This window comes from Acanthisitta chloris, unplaced genomic scaffold, assembly GCF_000695815.1.
Source record: "Acanthisitta chloris isolate BGI_N310 unplaced genomic scaffold, ASM69581v1 scaffold24515, whole genome shotgun sequence".
Lineage (NCBI taxonomy): Eukaryota > Metazoa > Chordata > Aves > Passeriformes > Acanthisittidae > Acanthisitta > Acanthisitta chloris.
Window position 1 is genome coordinate 8,702 of NW_008672450.1, and position 20,239 is coordinate 28,940.

Here is a 20,239-nt window from a genome sequence, read left to right on the forward strand (position 1 = left end):
GAAACAGCAAAAGTACGACGTGCTTTAAAAACCTGCCACATGGAACCACAAAATTTGAACGCGTAAAGATTTTAAAGCTGCATAAAACATTCAGAAAGAAAAAAGCTGAACAGAACAGTCTATTTAAGAAAATCTTTTCATTTTTATTACTTTCTAGTGGTCATTTTCTCTTGTGTACGTCTAATTCTAAACTAGCTATACAATTTACCATACAGATTTCTTCCCTGTAGAAAAAAGAAGTCAAGGAAAAATCTTGGGAAAGAAAAGCTTGAGAAGGTACCATTATCCTAAATAGGCTGTATCATTATTGCTTAATTAAGACAATGAAACACTTAGGGCTGGAGGAACAGAGGCTGTGAGTTTACACTGGGCATTTCCTTTCTGGTTTTGTTCTTTCTGCACAAGACGTGCCCCCTTGTGGGCAGAGGTTCAGGCCCACGAACCACTGCTCTCCTGTGACAGGTTTGGTATCGGGCAAGAGACAGTTGTCACAAAGTACCTTTTGCTTCTGAATTTCTCACTTTTCAGTCCCTCCTTAGATGTGAAGCTTGGTGTGACTTGCAGAGATCCCTACGGTGGGTTGTGGGGAGGAGGAAGAAAAGCAACAAGCCATAAAGCTCCTGTAGAGATGACACTTGGTGGTTAACACATGGAGAATAGTGTGGAACCTCTTCCTTCAGCTGTGTCAAATATATCAGTTTTAGCACTTTCATGGAAGAGAAATCTGCCCTACAGAAAGCACTCCATAAAAGCCTCCTCCTGACAAGGATAAGAGGACACAATTCTCAGGATCTAAATGAGCATCCTACAAACCAAAGGGATACCACTGTAGGGATCTCTGCACTGAACTCTGTATTGGAAGGTTCTTAACCCATGTCTATGCTATGGTAACACTGACATAGTTCTGAAAAGATTTTCAGGCTCTTAAAAGCCTTTTTGTCCTTTTTTGTCATGTTGATTTGGTCATTATGACCACAATGCAGTTACACAGATGTTGTCCTTGCCCATACCTTGAATTAATTTCATTATTTATTAAAAAGGGTCACTTCAAAATGCCAAAATTTAGGTAATGTGGAACATAAACATCCACTTTACTGTTGTTATCATGACAACAGATCTTCAAGTAATGTAGCAACTCCACTGGAGTTATGAAAACTGAGGCTGTCAAATTGCATTCAGTGTGAACACAGGGTGAGGAATATCAAACAGTATGATACCTTGTGACTATTAAACACAGGGTGATAGTCTTCTTCCTCCCCTCGATATTGAGAGCATATTAATTTTCACATATGAGAGATGAGCACAATTTTGTCTCCCCAAAACAGATAATAGGCTGATGAAACAAACATATGATCTTTCATTAGAAGTACAAGATAAAACCAAGCACATGAAAGCACAGAGCCTGGTAGAGTGAGAGAAGGCTGCTCCACTCTGCTAAAGAGAGGACAGAGAAAGGGCACCCAGAGTGCAACATAAATCGACAGGAAGGAAGATGGCAAAGAAAGAGAAGGGAGGAAGTCTGTGCTAACAATGCTTCTTTCTGAGATATTAGCATAAGACATGACAAAATAAACACCATGATTGCTAGATTCACAGAACATACATTAATCTCTCCTGCAGCAGTTTTGTTCTGTCCCAAAGTACAGAACCCCAGGATCCTCTCTTAGAACACCGTCCATCACTTCAGGGAGAAGGGGTTGTTCTACACGGGTTTGCTCCTTACACCTCAGTACACACCAAAGTCACTTTTCTTATCACTACGGATACAGCTGTCTGCTTTGTTGCTCTAGACATAAACAAACTGAAATTGCAGTATGCAGTAACCTGTCTTCTGGGTGCTGACCCTCACAGCAGACTATAGGGATAGTCTCTCCACTTTCACTTGTGTGGAATCTTCATCTGATTTCTCTTGAAATAAGAAACTACAGAGCATATCACATTAAACTTGAAAAATGAGCGAGTTGGCTTGAGACAATTAACATGCTTCTGCCTTAGTGATTTCTAATTCCTTTCAGTTCCACCTAAGAGGATTCAGCACTTGGAATACCTGAGAACTGTAAAGCACTGCAGTGTTCTTCTCTCTTGTAGCTGACTAACAAAAATTTTAAAGCCAGCTCTTGGAAGGATTCTGCCCTCTGTTCTCTTGTTACATAACAAATTGCAGACAAACTACATTAGCTCTGTGTCAGGAATAAATTTGGGTAGAATCTCAGGCCTTCCACTGAATCATCTCTGCAAAGATGGCCCATCTTTTCAGCAAGAAGCAGCCTAGAGAAAACAAAAGAAGACATGCTGTATTACTTGAGGACAACATGATAACTAAAGTATCAAACACAGCAATTATTACTTACCTTTCTTTGGCTAAGAGAACAGACATCCCAACCAGCTTAGCAAACTCATCAGCTGTGAGAGAACCCTTCTCAGATACCTATCAAAAAGCAAATTCACAAGTAAACAAAATATGGCATTAAAAGAACAGTGAACTTTTCTCAGCTCCTGAATCAGGTCTAGCCTTGAGAAGTGACAAACTGGTGCCAAGTGCCTTGTGAAGACAACGAGTTTGTTTGCATTTTTTAAAACTAATTAAGAGTATTTCCCCTTAAAAATATCTCTTCTGTGTCCTGGGAAAATTGCCAAGTATAAAAAAAGAAACATAGAAAAGAAAACAATTAAATCCTTTGGATACTTGGATTTTTTTTAAGATGCCTTGGGACCAAATGAGTGGGGAAAATCAGAATAGCTCAGGCAGCAGTATACTGCCACGATCAGGGTTTATGCAGCCCAGCTATACTAAGGGATTCTGCAAACACTGAGGTCTAAATGAGAAAATAACACACCTGTTCAAGGCAGGTCATCAGTGTAGAAATTTGAGTCATCTCAGACTGAAGTGGAGAATTTGAGTTTAATGGGATTTAAAATATCCCCACTGTCTACAGGAAAATCCCCAATCCTTAGTGCTTCACCTGATATTACAGCATACTAGAGGGATTAGTGAAAGCCACCATCACATTCACTTTACATGTAAGATAGGTTCAGTCTTGGGACACAAAACTTGGGCCCTTTGTTTCAACCACACTACTTAAAACATGCTGAAACAAAACCTCCACACACACATCGGACATGTGGATGTTTCAAATATGAGATAAATGCGAGATATGAAGTCTAGACTTATTACAGCATTGAATTTCCCAGATAAAGATGTTTTATTACCCTACAAATTAATAATTCTTCCATTTCTCCACTGCTTTAGATTGAAGGAAACTTGTTAATCAGGATGTAGTTGCCATTTCCTGCTTCCCACATAGCTGGGTGGGGAGGGGTCTATTCTGCATCATTCTCAGCAGTAGTCCTTTAACAGAAACTCAGATTAAATCAGTCCCAACATGAGATTTTAGGAAACTAGTAAAGTCAGCAATACAATCTAATATGCATATGGGTGATCAATTATCTTTCTTTCCCAAACCACTACTCTCAAAAAGGGTAACTTTGGGTTCCTTCGACTTCCGTGTCGTTTCCTGTCTTCACCAGCCATTCAAAAACACATTTCTCTCCCGACTGAAACCCTGTGACTTCCTTTCATTTCTTCTCAGAATGTAATGCATAATGTACCGTAACATGAAGGCACAGGGTGCTCTTGGCCCTAAGTCTGATCTCATCTTCCCTTTCCCTTATGGGTTACCCTTTCTCATTCAAAACCTCTCCCTTACATTTGGTAATAAATCCACCATCTGTTACTTTTTGCATTAGAAACCCAAAATAATCCAAAAAACCCCCTAAAATGGACTGTGTATTTTTCTGTAAATATAAGAAGATACACTGAAAATACTAACATACATGGAAGGATATAAGAATTTTAGTTTTGTTAATTTAGGATGGAACCTTTTAGACAGCAATATACATTTCTCTTATCTAAAAATCTTTCTGGCGAGCAAAAGTTATATGGTAACAATCATGCAAAAAGCACTGAAAAGCCTTCCTAATGTATCAAGTGAGGAGTCTGTGATAGCTCTACTTTTTCTCGACTGCCCAAGCCAAAGTCCTCTTTGACTTGATGTTTAACTTTGGACACACTGAATTAGTCTTTTCTCAACTGTATGAAAACAAAAAAATTTCATTCCACTGAAAGGAACACAGAAAAATGCATCAAATAATGGGATAACAGGACTTCAAAGTGTCCAGAGGCAGCAAGACCACAAAGGTTTATGACACTGAGCAATTTATACTGCTTTTTCCCTGATGAAGCCAGCTTAATTCCATACACACTACTCTCCAGCTGAGTGCTCTTCACAGCAGCAAACCCAGCACAAGATGTTACACATACAATGTACTGTTCTATGAAACAAACCCAAACCAAACAGCTACCTATATCAACATTTAAGAGCTGCTTCCACTGCTTTCAAGCACGTTGTGTGCAGTGCCTGAAGCCCACTTCTGTTAAATTAGGTGCTCAATACGCGCCACAAATTTCATCCTACAGTGCAAAACGTTTGGAGGACGGTTGAAGGTTAATGAAGTTTGAGAAAAGGTGGAAAAGTGATTTATTCCTTCAGGAGAAAGCAATGACTAAGATTATTGCTTGTGCAGAACTTTCAAGATGAGAAGTGTTATTTAAGTATTACTCTTAGATTTGGGACTGGAATATTTAGTACGTCAAAATCTCAAAAGGAAACCCTGTACCTCAAGTTTTTGTACCTAATGCATTTAAATTTCCCCAGCATGGTCAGGACACAAAAGGAAATGAAGTACACTTACAGTCTCTAAAGCAGAAGCTACCATTTCCTCTTCATTATGAGACTGGAGTTCTATCACCATCACACCACTGTCAAATATCCGAAGCCTAACACCAAAGAAGAGAGGCAGGGTAAGTAAAGCCTCATGCACATCACTGCTGGTCACATTTCTAAGGCACCCACATCTACAACCACATTACAAAAGGGGAAAAAAACCCTAAACAAAACCCCAAACAAGCTCTGTAAAATTAATTTAAGATTAAAAGCATCTCCAAAATCTGAAGAGACTGAAAAGAGCAGGGCCTATGCCTTTGGCTTGGTTAAACACTTTTCCCAGTCTGAAGTAACTGTATTGGAAGTGAAAAAAATACTGCCTTTCTAGCAAAGTGAATCATGGCTAAAAATAAATATTTGGATGTAGAGTAGATGTTGGTGCATATAGCAACATCCTTTCAGCAAAGGACTGTTTTAAAAAGAAAAAAAGACAACAACAAAATCTACTGCAGGTAAAATATCAAATCACGGATCTGACCCCTGAGTGCCATGTTTTATAAATAAATCTGTAAAGCTCTTACCTTAGTGGCAATTTCAGTGATTCCAGCATCTTACAAGCATTTACTAAATCTTCTGGTGACAGTAACTATTAAAATAGTAAAACATGTTTATTCAGTTTGTATTTCAAGTATAACACCAAAACAAACAGTTTTAATAACTACAGCTATAAAACACACCAGGCTACACTTATTGTTAATTTTCTTCCTTTCTACTGTGTAGTCTATTTTCTTGGCTTCTATGCTCCTTTCTGTACCCTTGCTCTGTGTTCTATAATAAGCCTCCTTGCTCTGTTTACAGAAAGAATTGTTGATTTTGTAAAAATAATCCAAGCCATTCACCATTCTCTAGTAGTTTCTGTTCTTTTAAGTTTTCTATCCAGATAAGGACAGATTTTCCCCTTTACATGGCGTTATAAGAAGCAGCACACAATACCACAACTTGTAAAGGATATAAAAACATTACATGGAAGAAGGAGAAAGGAAAAAGGTAAAAAAGATCCCTAATTTTAGTAAGGGACTAATCACTTCTTGCTATTAAGACAGGTAGAGTGCAAAATTGGCAGGGAACATTTTTATCTTTTTTCTTCAACTACCTTCTCACTGAAGTACCTTTTATGAAATATTTAACAGAAGCAGCTTCTCACCTCTAACCCTCGTGCACGATTTACCAGGCAGTACACCTCTGTCAGGGACATGATCCCTCCTCGCTCCTGTGTTAAGCACAAGATTGGTAAGAGAAGCAGCATTAGCCCTGAAAACACAGGATCTCAACTTGCATGTGACTGAACAGGTAAAACAGAAAAGCTAAATGATGGGCCTTAATGGAAAAAACTCGAGAGGTTCAGTTGCTGTATCTGTCACTAATTAATTTAAAATGCAAACCAGTGACAGCACATCCAAAGACTGAATTACTTTGATTTAAAGCGGAGAATAAATCACAGGAACGAAGAATTTCAATATATTCAATCTATCAAAGAATTTACCAATTTCAGTTTTCAGACAAGCTCAGTTTTCCATTCTGATCATAGTAGGTAGCTCATAGCTTTCAGAAAGGCACTGTAGCACATGTGCTTTTTAGTAGGAACACAGCCTTGTAAGCTGCAGCATGAAATCTGACATTTTGGTAAGAATTCTGAATTCTGTAATAGCTTCAGGGGAGTTAAAATGTGATAGATTACGAAGGGCAAGTAATCTACTTAATAACTCTGTCCTACATTTCCAAAATATGTAAGTTTGAAGCAGTTTAAAGACTAATTACTTGTATTTTCTATCACTGTCCTTTCACTCTCTTTAAAAGTGAAAGGGAAATTCTGCAGACAGGGCTGAACACAGGGCTGTTCAAATGGAAGAAAGACCACTAGTGTGATTTTCCCAATCTCATCAATATTTTGCAAAGTGGAAGTGGATGCCATTACTCCAAAGAAAATTTACTTATATTTAAACTTTGTTTAAAAAGAGGGTATCTACTCCTCCCATAAACACTGAATATGAGGCTGTGCTGCTCCATCTAAGACTTTAAAAAGGGACACAGTACTACAGCCAAAACACACTTAGATCAAAGTTCAGCAATGCATGGAAAATGCTGGTGCAAAATGAGGCACTTTACCTCTAATGGTGTCTGCAGTATTCCAGCGAGTTGCTTTGCCAGTTGCATGTGGTACTGTGTACCAGATCCGTATGTTTCCCTAGTAACTGGATTAGCTATACCCATACTCAGTAGATAGGACTTGAACCTAATAGTCTAAACAAACAAACAAATAAATTTAAAAGTACATCAGAATGATTCTGTTTTTTTAAAGTATTTATTTCTATAAGGCAGTTTTGGTGAATAAATCCTTCAGTTTGCTACAAATAAAGTCAATTAGTAGCAAAGAGAACGCAAGACGTAATAACATTTATTTTTGACCAGCAGAGGTCAAAAATAGAAAAACGTATACAAAAGCAGTAAAAACTTCGCTTTTAAAAACAAAAATCAACGCTAAGCAAGTAATTTCTACATAAAGTTTAAGTGACCAAAACACAAAGAAACAACCAGCAAGTGGTTTTTGTTAACATTACATTTATTAAATGGTTATCTTTTTACTTTTCATAGGAACATTTCTGTTGACTTTAAAAACAAAATTCATTTACCTCATCCTCAGTGATGTCACCTTGTTTTTCTTTAATCTTATTAGCAATTGACTTGGATAACTCCACCATTTCCTTAGCCTATCAAGAAAGACACAGAGATAAATCAACTTTCAGAGCAACAGAGAAAAGGAAGCTTAAAACTGAGAAAACAAGCACAAGTCTACTTGGACAAGTGACACATGCCATACATACCTTCTCCATTAGTTTGCTAAGATCCTCAAAAGCCTAAAATGAAAAGCAGACAATGCAGGTCAGTGTAATTACAGCACTCAGCTTCATGGATACAGGGAGCTGCCTTTGTCCACACATCCAAGCCTTTTATAAGAGTTGCTACCCCTTTAGATTACTATGTTATAATGTGAGATATCACGTTTAATTTGTTGATACATCTGGTTTATATCAGATCATATAATCAAAACTAAAGAATCCATGAACAACAAAGAGGGGAGAAGAGAATCAAAGACTCTCACACTTTTCCAGTATGTGAACAGTAGTTTGGTATGATTTATCAAGTCCATATGATAGGAAGAAACAATGAGATACTGGGTCCCGGAAAATATTAAACTGTCCAGGTTTATTATGGTCTCCTGAAGGCTGGGGGAAGGTTTCTTGGTGGTGATGGCAGGTTTTCTTCTAACAGTTAACCCTCACTCAAGGAGATCTATTTTTTCTGGCCAGCAGTAAGTAAGCCGTAAAGCTACCGCAGTACTCCTCCCAACAAGGCAATTTTACTTTAATCAGCTGATGGTACTAAGTAAGAAACAGTCATTTCAAAGGAGCAAGGAAGAGGGTAGATGCTTTCACATGCATGTTTAACTGAAGGGACAAAACCTCTGAAAATGTGTGGCAACATCTCTCCATTTAAGTACTGCAGTAACCTGCTGTGGTCTCAAATTATGACAACTCTACAACAACCTACAAATGGTATCTTAGGCTTAAATAAAACATACTTTAAAAATAGTTCAAGGTATACTGAAATTCCAGACTTTTAGTAATAATAACCAACTAGCACTAAAAAGTAATGAAAAAAAAGAGACAGTAACTCCATTATTGCAACTATATTGAAAAGCAACTCTCCTCCCATCCTGATCAACAATCTCCTCAGTCACTTTCTCTCAAATGCACAACAACATGTCCAGGTGGTCAAGCTTTTCAAACAACCTTTCTTGAACAACTGGCCTGAGAAAAATTCCTGAACCTTTTCAGCTAAACTTTGCCAGACAGCAGCACCCAAGCCCTCCAAGCACAAGAGGTTATTCAGTTATGAGTATGTCAAGTGACCAGACACACATCTTGCCTACGGCTTCCAGCCATTGCTTCTATGTGAGCCTTTGCTTATTCTGACTGATCGCCCACCAGAAAGACACATTTTGGCACAATCTGTGCAGGAAGACCCAATTGTTCCCATCTACATTTAGATGCCTTACCTAAAATCTTATTGTTCTGAGATTCAACATGCAAAGAAGAAAAGGAGATGCCTCTAGGAAGGGACAGGGTTTGCTTTGCATCCGAACACCTCCTAACGGTGCCGGTGTTTCTCCACTGACTGGAGAAGTCTAACCTCTTAACACTTGGTACCTAAGTTAGATATCCAAAAGTAAGTGAGACAAAGCTAGGTCCAAGGGGAGAAAAGAAAATACACCACTGTGCAACAATAATTTACCACTATGAGAACAAAAGCTTCTCTTTGTAGTATTTCTTCTTACTCTCTCATCTGCCAGTTTCAGTAATTTACAATAGATTTTCCAATCTCTAATGTAAATCAAAGTCCTTCTACTGTACTTGCAAATGATATCAACAATAAGTTTTCTACCAAGGCTTTCCCATCTTATTTCTAATCTCTGTACCTGCACGAAAACATAATTCATCAAAAGAACCCTTGATTTAACTAAACAAACAGCATGCTGTGTCTAACTCCTCCTCTGCCTGACTCACTGAGGGCAGGCCTGGAAACAAAGGGGAATGTGCACACACCTAACAGGAACTTCCTCAGATAAACAAAAGGCTAAAGAACTGGATTCTTATCAGCACTGAACAGCAGATGCAGGAAGCCTTTTCCTGGAAGCCAGGGCACCATTTTTAAAATTAAGTCATTTATAACATTTAAAGCTGGAGGAAGGCAGGATTTTACAAGTCATGGTTTTCCTCTGTTCATACAACATGTATAAATGGATTTCTTTTACTCTCTGACAAAGCTACTAAAGGAAAAAATAAGCAGACAATGCCTTTTGAACTATATACACACACATGTAACTACAATGCCTTTTGAACTACACACGAAATTTCATTCATTACGTTCCTCACAGACAGAAAGCAACAAAATTTAATGCTACCAGTACCTGAAGCAGCACGTGGCCTGCAAAGGTACCGTCATTTTCTTATGGATTAGAACAGGGAATGCTTTTTTCTCCTGGCACACTTTGCCACAAGAACAAATCTGTTGCATGTAGTTTATGAGTACTTCTGTACTAATCTCTGCTAGCAAGACAGAACCAGACTATTTTTGAGAATATTGCTCTCAGGTATACACGTAGAAATTAAATGCCTCTGTTGTCCATCAGTATTGATATCAGAATTCAACCATTGTGCTGTTTCTAGAGGAAAGGACAGTCTCCATCTAGCCCAGGTATTTTGCAAATACACTTGTAGCCTCTTGCAGATGCCTGGACTGCAGATCATTTTACCGTAATTATAAGCTTCAATCTAACATTTAAAACCTGAATATATATAAGATGAAAACCTAACCACACAGTTATGTGCAGACACTTGGATTGGTGTATCCTTCTTAACATATATTCAATTTTCAATTGAAATCAAAATTGTAAAAAAAAAAAAAATGAAAGGAAGGAATCACCCCAAAAAGTGTAATAGTGTCTTTCTGCAGATGCCTTTGTGTTTTGCTTGTCCTGATAAATACTCACTGAACTCGATTTCTAATTCTATCAAAATTAGTTTTATAAATGCACACTATTAGTTTCAAAGAGTCTTCTTGAAAGGAACTGTTTAAATTAAGTACTTTTACATATATTCAAAAGCCTGTTAAACAAAATAAATGACTGTAAATTATACACTCTTAATCAATTCAGACCTCTCAACAAAAACAATAAATAGTCTCAGCTGCCCCCAAAGGAAAGTGTGAATGAATGCAAATGGTAGTTGACCTTGAGACTTCAGAAGTACCTACCTCGGAAATGTTTTTGTCAGTCTCTTTTCTTTTTTCCTCTAATTTCCTTTCAATCCCTACAATTCCTACAGCCCTTATTCTTCCTGCCTGGAAAAAAAAAAGGTAAAGAATCAAAATAGGAAATGCTAAGTTTTCTTATCTGCTTCAATGTGAACATTAGAGGACAGGAAATGTTCCCCCAAAGAGTAGATACCATTCATACAATATTTCATGCATTTCTTGACATTTTAAAACCAGCACAAAAAAAGAATAGACAGTAAGTGTGAAGCATGTATGAATTTGCTGTGCTAGACAGATAATGATATTATTATATTGAAGCTATTAATATGAAGATGCTTAATAGCCTGATCCAGACTGAGTATTCCAGCTCATCTCAATTAAAGCCTCCATGGGAATATCCATACTAGAGCTGTGGAAATGCCTGAGTACATCTAAACACAATTACCTCAAGAAAGGTACACAGATATAATATATATATATATGTAAAGACATACACACATAGAAACACAATGCTAAGTGCACTCTAATTCACCTTGCTGGGAAGTACCAGAATGGAGGTGATGGTGAAACTTCCACTAGATGCCAAATGCGTTGCAGAAAGGCTGTTACCTAAGTGGCCTTGGCGCCAGCCCTCAAATCTCTCTGACTGCAAAGCTTAGCAATGGTGTTAGTGAGTTGCTGTGACTTAAGAACATGAGGTAAAGTGTTCTCATTAGGTACAGGTTTCCCCATTAGTTTTCCCCATTATCTGCTTATAGGTTCTACATTTACAAAGGAAGACATATGTGATTTCACATTAAGCAATCATTATATCATCCTATTCCATTCATATAATATTATATATTCAACATACTCATGTATAGAAACAACATCTACATGTTTATTAGAGTTTATAATCTAGAAGTATGCAGATAAAGAAGCTAACCTAACATACAACATTCTCCATAACAACTGTCCATCCATCCATTCAGAGTATACATTTAAGCAAACCTATACAGGCTCCAAAGAGTTACATAAAAGTTACATGTCATATATTTGACTTCCAGACATGAAAAATAGACCAGAAATCAAGATTATGACCAAAAATCTTCCTGCTTCATTAGCTCTCTCATGCTGTGGAATTCTCTCATTTCATATTCTCTCATGCTGAATAAAATTATATGCAAATAGATATATTGTCTTTGCATAATTATGTGTGTCTGACTAACTGAAAAAAAAAAAGGAGCTCGTTATCAACAACTCAAGTCTAAATGCACTCAGGAAAGAGAGGCCACTGTGCTCTATCATGTGAAAACTGCAAAGGAGAAACTAATTTATGCCAGTGAAGAAATAGACAAAGTAGTGCTGAACTCCCACACGGTTTGTGGCATGCCAGAGGCAGTATATGGGGGCTGCAAGACGTGGAAACAAGAGATGACATACAGGTTCTGCTCAGAAGCTCTGCACGTACCTGTGGATCCTTGTTAGCTTGCATGGTCTGACCAGTGGGCATGTTCTCCCATCTCCTTTGTGTGATTTCTTCCGATAATCGCCTGTAGAACTGCAAACATTAAAGAGTGACAACAGACGTTTCATCAACTGTGCGGAGTAGCTATGGGCATCTTTATCATCTTGGTGACTGATGAAATAAACTTCACTCTAAGACAAAGTGTGGTAACACCCACACATCCACAGTACAGCACTCTTTATCTGGGAATTCTCAAAAATATACACATTAGAGGAGGAGCCATGTAGTCACCAGTTAAACTCACATAAGTACTTCTGTTGTAAAACATTTCTTTCGGATATTCAAGATGCTCCAAAGCATGCTGAAGTTAAAAATGCAGAGGTTTGCTCAAAGGCATGCTTTTACAAGGATCCAATTACTACTGATCTGTTAATTCAACAATATAAAGACAACAACACAGATCAATTACACTCATTTGTTTATTGCTAATACCAGAAGGTGGCATTAGTTAATTAGTTAACACTAAGTGTATCCCACTGACCAATATCCAGAAAGAAAATCTATTCCATTCTTATGGCTGTTCAGGTTCACAGGAAAGCATTCTGAAGTCATAAAGAGAAGATCTGGGGTGTAATTGATATGCTAGCCAACCAGTAAGCACAGTAAGTTTAATTTTCTGACATAACATTAACATTCAAATAAATAAGGTTAAAATTAGGCAAAACACCTATACAATTACAACTATGCAGAAGTCTACACTTGTCATAAGCTGGAAACTGCTCACAAAGAAATGAAAGTGAGTCTGATCAGCCTCATGCATTTGTAAGACATTTGAAACTAACTCCAGTTGAAAATCTGGTTTTCCACCAGTGAACAGGTACACATATTTTCATTGTTCAAAGTTAAAGTTCTCAGTCTCTTCAAACGAGAACCTTGCACTGTGAAATTTGTTTACAGAGTGCAATTTCTTTGGTTTTTAGGATAAGACTTCTTTTAAGAATGAATTACATTTTTCTTAGAATGCTCAAAGCCTTTGAGATTTGGTGTAGGCAAAAAGAAATAGATTTATACAGCATAAAATGAAAGAAAGTTCTGAGGTAACAAAAAGTGTTTAGCAATAAAATTAGAGAGCTGATTAGGAATAAGTTGTTTGATTCCTGTCCAGTAGAACATTAGTTTCAAAGAAACATCCTTGACTCTGCTAAACATTTAACAGATTTCAGAGATGTCATTTTGGAAAATCCTGTGTTCAATTTAGTAGATTGAAAAGGGAAGCGTAAGACTATACTAAAACCACTAAAATAAGGACAAAGCCTAATAATGGCTCTTGACATTTCTGGAACTCTATTTGCATTACTTAAGCAAAGTCTAGAACACTGAAGGTTCATAGTGTTTGTCTTCAAAAAGGGTGTACTGAAAAAGCTCCACCTCAAAAGTAGCCATGGAAAGATCATTGAGAATTACCACTAGCACAGCAAGAAGAGAAAAACATACCCAAAGATCTGATGCGCTGGGCTTGCATGGCACAAAACTTACCTCAATCTGCCCATGTTCTTTGAAAGAGAGCTTGATGTAGGAATATTTGCTGCTTTGGAATGGACCAGGCTCTTTGTTTGGAGGAGCAGGATGAAGATGAGCTACTATTTTGGCACTAAGGAAAAGGTAAAGGAAAAAGAAGATATTTCTGTAATACCTAAAAACATTATTTCTGCAATCAAGGTTAACTGTTTAATCAAAACCTCTATTAACTTTATCTCACATAAAAACTAAAGTACATCAAATAATGCCTTACACTTGTGCATCCACATTTAAATAGCTCTACTAAGTAGATCTTGCATAAAAACTACTATAATCTCTAAAACAGCAACATCTCACAAATGTAAAATGTACCTACCATCAATTCTTAAGAAATAAACATAAATTTTAAAATTTCACGCTATAATTTCAGAAAAATCTTTTAGCTAAGACAAAAACTGACTGTCAATTTGTCATTTGATTTGGCAGTAGTTACTGTAAAGTCACGAGCCAAAATACACTATCTTTGTCACAGGAAAACAGTATTATGTGTAGCCTCTCCCACTTGTGTATGTCACTTGTGAACACTGATGCGAATTTGTCCAAAACCAACATTCAAAGGTAATAAGCATGGAAATAACACTCTAAAATGACACCTACCACCAAAACAAACCTTGAGATAGCATTATTTTAGGAACATGAGCAGATTGCTATCACAACACGACTGCAAGTCCACCATTCCCATCTCATTTTATTGACACTCCTTTCACTGGTCTTTATTTACTTGATTTCTCCAGCAGTACTGAATTACCTGATTTCTTCTGGATATCTCCAGCATATTACCATGCCACTCTGACTGTAGGCTGCAACCAGATGTCAACTACATACATAGAAGGCAGAAATATATACACATGGATATATTTCTCCAGTTCATGTTTTTACTCTTTTTTTCTTGTGAAACTTAGAAACTTGGAATCATAGAACTGTTTCCAACTGGAAAAGACCTCTAAGATCATCAAGTCCAACAGTTAATCCAGCACTGCTGTGTCCACCACTAAACCATGTCCCTAAGTGCCACATCTACCCATATTTTAAATACCTCTAGGGATGGTGACTGAACCACTTCTCTGGGCAGGCTGTTCCAATGCTTGACACCCCTCTGGGTGAAGAGGTTTTTCCTAATATCCAATCTAAACTTCCCATGGCACAACTTGAGGTTGTTTCGCCTTGTTCTATCACTTGTTACCTGGGAGAAGAGACTGACTCCCACCTTGCTACAACCTCCTTTCAGGTAGTTGTAGAGAGTGATATGGTCACCCCTGAGCCTCCTCTTCTCCAGGCTAGAACAATCCCAGCTCCCTCAGCTGCTCCTCGTAACACTTGAGCTCCTGATCCTTCACCAGCTTCTTTGCCCTTTGCTTTGGACATGCTCCAGCACCTTAATATCTTTCTTGTAGTGAGGGGCCCAGAACTGGGCCCAGGACTGGAGTTGTGGCCTCAACAATGCCAAGTACAGGGGAACAATCACTGCCACGGTCCTGCTGGCCACAATGCTTCCAATACAAGCCTGGATGCCATTGGCCTTCTTGGCCACCTGGGCACACTGCTGGCTTATACACCTGTTTATACACATACCTACTGAATAAATTATCCAAGTGAGTGAATTTCCGTGCTCAAAATCAATCATACAGTCATGAAAAGTTATATAATATGGGATCTGGCAAAGTTTCTATCCCCAGCAACTTCTGTGGCACAAAGGATTAATATTAGTTTTAAAATTTACATCAAGCAAAATCGTTATCATTTATGGCTAATCAAATGAAAATGGCACACTGAAATACATACTTGTTCAGTGACTGCAAGACTGAACAGCACTTTGTCACAACTCCCTTACACCCCGACCTCAAATAAGGAAACCAGGACCTTGTGGCTGTCAATCTGGAAACTTCAGATTGTAAATGGAGCCAAACACGAATTAAGATTTAATATTGGGTACCTCACAGAACATTTTGCATGTGCAATGTATCCAGCTGCAAAAGATAATGATAACCACCTTACCTTTTTCCTATCCCAGCTGCCTGCTCTTCAATGAATACAATCTGAGACAGAGGTACAGCAATGCAGCACTCCTGGAAGAAATAACACAAAACAGGTGAAATTAAAGCCATATCCTGACTATTCGTTCTCTAAATCCAAGTGTTCTCTTTCACAAACAGCAGGGATTTCTACAGGTGCTGCCTGAGGCAATCTATATGAAATACCATGGCAACAATAGAAATTATCTAATAAAGAGTAATATGTGTAGAAAAATAATACAAAATTGAAACTGAGGTCTAGTTAATAAAAAAAAAAAACCAGCAAACTTAAGTGTCAATGTGTCAACTTGAAAAACCTCAAGTTAGATTCACAGAAGGACTTGGAAATTTAACAAATCTTTACCTCTAAGTTTAAAATGTAAATACTAAAATTTCCATGCTTCTGCAGCTTATCCCTGCAGGTCCATAATACTCATAGGCTCTTAACATTTTTGCATTGATGTTACTTTGGAAGCTAAAACAATATCCAAACTCACCAGTCTTTTAAATACTGAATGACTAAAAAAACAGATTATCCTCTGAGCACAACAGAAATTTCTCCATCTATCCTACACCCAAAGATTTAATCCAGCAGTTGGTACATCTCAACATACATTTATTGGACTGTGTTTTAGACAAAACAAAGAAGAAACAAAACCATCTCCATCTGTTGGAGACTAACTTACCCTTGGCTAAACTCTTCCTATTATGTATTTGAGACAGAAATTGCTCAAGAGACAATTCAAAGCATCTAATCAGGTGCCTGGTCTTGCTTTGGTGAACATAATCTTCCTCACAACAACTTGGTGATTGAGATGGTCACACAGAATACAGGAAACACAGGCTCTTTTTGAACCTCTCTTCGACCTGTCAGGAGGGTGTGCCTAACACCAGGCTACAATGGACACTGTTACAGGGCCCTCCCAATCCCACTACCAAAATTGTTCCTCTTATACACATTAAATTGGAGATTAGGAAAGTATACATGCAGGAACTCCAATTACTAAGTAAATCTCTCATTGGGTAAAAACATGGGTTGTACTTCCTGTTCTAAAAACTCTTAATGCATCCTATCTACATTCCTCTATGGCTCTAGTTTCTACAGTCATTGCGTAGACCACTGTCCGCCAAACGCCAACAAAGCTCTGGACACTTTAATCACAGGCACTGTGATACTTCTGTTTAAAAAAAAGTCCTGAAAATGGCAACAAAGGTTCAACTATATATAGTATGTACACTGTCAAAATGATTGATTCATGTAGTTCACAACTAGAAAGTTATGAACTTACTCTAAGTACAAGGACTTAGAATCAGCTCTTCCTGGTGAGAGATGCAAGAGGAAGGGATACAAAAATATCCGCATTAAAAATCCTCAGTGTTTATCTGTTATTCTAAGTCTGATGTTATACCACAGCTGAGTTTAGCCAACAACTCACCATGAAAATAAAAGGGCACTGTGCTCCCCATGAGAGCTTGAAAAACAATCAGCTTTATTTACCACACTAACAAAGTTAATTACATCTCTCTAATCAGAACTGGGTAATTTCTGCCCTGTTTCTGCCCCTCCTGCTAATCAAGCTGGAGCTTGTCAGAATCTTCGCTGAGTTAAAATAGTTAAAATTATTTTTCATATTCTCCAAGGTGGTTCTCTCCTGATTTAGCAAATTCGATGATCACATGGCCTAGGAGCAGATGGAGAATTGAAGAAAAGAAACGAATATCATCCTTTTATTGGAAAGCAGAGAATAGGGATATGGTCAGTTCTAAGACATGCTGAATCCATAATGCCTAATGTTACTGCAAGCAAGCACAAAGTCCAAGTGAGTAGAAGCAGTGCATGTTGCAGTACATGCTCACTTCTCAAAGAGAGTTGCTGATGAAGAAATAAGAAGTGATTAACACACAGTTTAGCACAAATAAATTGTCTCAAGATGACTGTGCAAAAAAACCGCCACATTAATTTATACAGCACAGCTCACGGTCTGGACAATCAACCCCTATGCAACACCTTGGGGAACAGCTCTTAAAGCATTCTGAAAAATCTGTAGTAAAAATAGTTCTGCTGTTCCTGCAAAGGAAAAAACCAACATATTGCCTTGTCAAATTAAGAACATCCTTGGTGACATTACCTTCAGAAGGCTCTTGGTAGGTTCCTGCTTTGGAGCAAGGATGTGATACTTGGTAGGGTGCTTCAGCCAGCCTTGCACAAGACTAGTCCAGCAGAATACAATTGGTTTTTAAAAAGCTGTCATCTAAACATGCTCTAAATTTGGCTCTAAACTTGGCTCTTAAGTTTCTACAAGATTGTGTCCAAAACAAGCCTAACCCAGCCTGGCCTGAGGAGGACTTCAACTGCACCTGTAGGGGGGTGCACATTGTCACAGACTATGCTTACAGCTTTGTATGTGTTTGGAGTCTTTCTCACCCTCTTCCAGCCTACAGTCTCAGGCTGTGGGTTGATGATACAAACCATTCAGCAGCAATGTTATGACACTAGTTCTGACACTGCCACTTCACTAATTGTCCACAGCACTACAAATGCTTTGGCTTATTGCAGGGATGGTTCAGCACAGGAACTGGCAGCTGGGAGGGCAAGGCCTGTACAGAGTAACACTGCCACCAAACACATCCTGTTGTCACATCATGGTCCGGGACTATATGGTGGGAAACTGGGACCTGAAACCAACAAGGAAGAAAAGGTCTTCCTAGACAAGGAGCATGGGAGAGAACTTTATGATCTGCCTGACACATTCAACTTCAGTCTCAAACCCAATATTTTTTAGTTTATTATACCAGGATCTTTTCTCCTTTATTTTTGTGCTGTAGAAAAGGAAAATTTATAGGATTCATTCCTATCTCTGCATGGTTATTTTATTTAAAGCAGAACTGGATGAAAGAACATTTTTTTACATATTTTTCTTTCCCCTGTAAGCAAAAAATGGTCAATACTTGTAAAACAAAAAACATACACAAAGGAAGCAAAAATCTCCTCTCCATGTGCAGTCTTTTCATTGCAAGCTACCTGTTGTTTATCATGGAATTCACAACTGGATGGCACACAGGAAACAAAAGTGGGACTTACATGATTCTTCTGATCCCTCCAGATCAGTCTGTGTGTGCTAAGCAGTAGAACGCCACAATCGAATTTTGCCTAAACAGGAAAAACAAAACAGATCAAGAGCAAATTTCACCAGGAAACTGCATAAATACTGATCTTGGAAACGTTACACCTTACCAGAACACAGCAATCAGATTCACTAAGCCAATATTTTGAGAAGACGATGGTTTTTTTTCAGAAAACAAAATACATGAAGTTTAGGAAAGAATGGAGAAAATTAATATAAAGGAATTAGACGGATATACACAAACTTCCTTTTTCAAGGGTATAAAATTTCCCCCTGGAAATCCTGAGGGATCCTCCCTCCATATACTGTGTGAGATATACAAACATTCTTGAATACATTTTAAGCAGAGCTATTGGCTTTGCAGCAACTACACTGTGTGCAGTTCTGGTGCCCTCAACATAAGAAGGGCATGGAACTGTTGGAGCAAGGCCAGAGGAGGCCACGAAGAGGCCTGGAGCACCTCCCCTATGAGGACAGGCTGAGGAAGTTGTGGCTGTTCAACCTGAAGAAGAGAAGGCTGCATGAAGACTTCATAGCAACTTTTCAGTATCTGAAGGGGCCTACAAGGGAGCTGGAGAGGGACTCTTCGTTAGGAACTGCAGTGACAGGACAAGGGGTAATGGGTATAAATTGAAGGAGGGGAAGTTTAGGCTGAATATTAGGAAAAAGCTTTTTACTGTGAGGGTGGTAAAACACTGACACAGGCTGCCCAGGGAGGTACTGGATGCCCCAATCCTGACAGTGTTCAAAGCCAGGCTGGATGAGGCCCTGAGCATCCTGGTCTAGTGGGCGGTGTCCCTGCACATGGCAAGGCAGGTTTGGGACTAGGTGATCTGTAAGGTCCATTCCAATCCCTAAAATTCTATGATTCTATGATGATTCTATGACCGTTTGCTGACAAAGAAGGTAAGCGATCATGCAAAACAAGCAAAGCAATCTAGTAAGATGATGCTACACAGTCTAAAATCCTTCAGCTAATCACACAGGAGTGTCACTTCTCTCTCTTGAGAAGCTCTTTAGTTATCAGACAGCAAACAGCATGTGGAAAATCTGCATTAGCAAATTGCTTCCTCCTTTTACAATCCTAGGAACATTTTCACAGCTTTCTACGTAGGAATGCAACTACTTGTGGTGTGGAAAAACGAAGAGAGCAAGAGTCAGTCGAGCAGTAAAGCCAAGCAATAGGCAGGCTGACTCAGACATGAGCAGAGGGCAAGTCAGCACCATCCTCGAACAGAGCTCAAGAGCATTTTACAGCCACCGTGACGACTCGAGTGCGAATCCTGCATCATGCCCCGTACAGGACACCAGAGCCGGAGCACAGCTGGGCTGAGCGGGGACACGCGGGGAGGGCTCGGCCTCGGCACGGCGGTGACACCCGCTACACACGCCCCGGGAGGGTCGGGCCCCAGCCCTCCCTGCATGCGGCACTCACCGTACGAGGCCTCCCCCGCTCTGTCCCTCAGAGCCTCCTCACGA

The 20,239-nt window shown here is 38.7% G+C and overlaps 1 protein-coding gene across 1 annotated transcript; it reads right to left on the reverse strand.

Annotated features, from left to right (window-relative positions):
- Positions 1-1,982: 1,982 nt before the first annotated feature.
- Positions 1,983-18,786, reverse strand: VPS36 (vacuolar protein sorting 36 homolog (S. cerevisiae); the record flags this gene model as incomplete). Its single annotated transcript, XM_009074538.1, has 13 exons — positions 1,983-2,268; positions 2,352-2,428; positions 4,753-4,837; positions 5,306-5,370; positions 5,929-5,994; positions 6,891-7,025; positions 7,415-7,492; positions 7,607-7,639; positions 10,599-10,685; positions 12,049-12,138; positions 13,582-13,696; positions 15,619-15,689; positions 18,718-18,786. Coding segments are annotated over 13 exons (1,065 nt in total), but the record flags the coding sequence as incomplete, so codon positions are not given.
- Between the last annotated feature and the right edge of the window lie 1,453 nt (positions 18,787-20,239).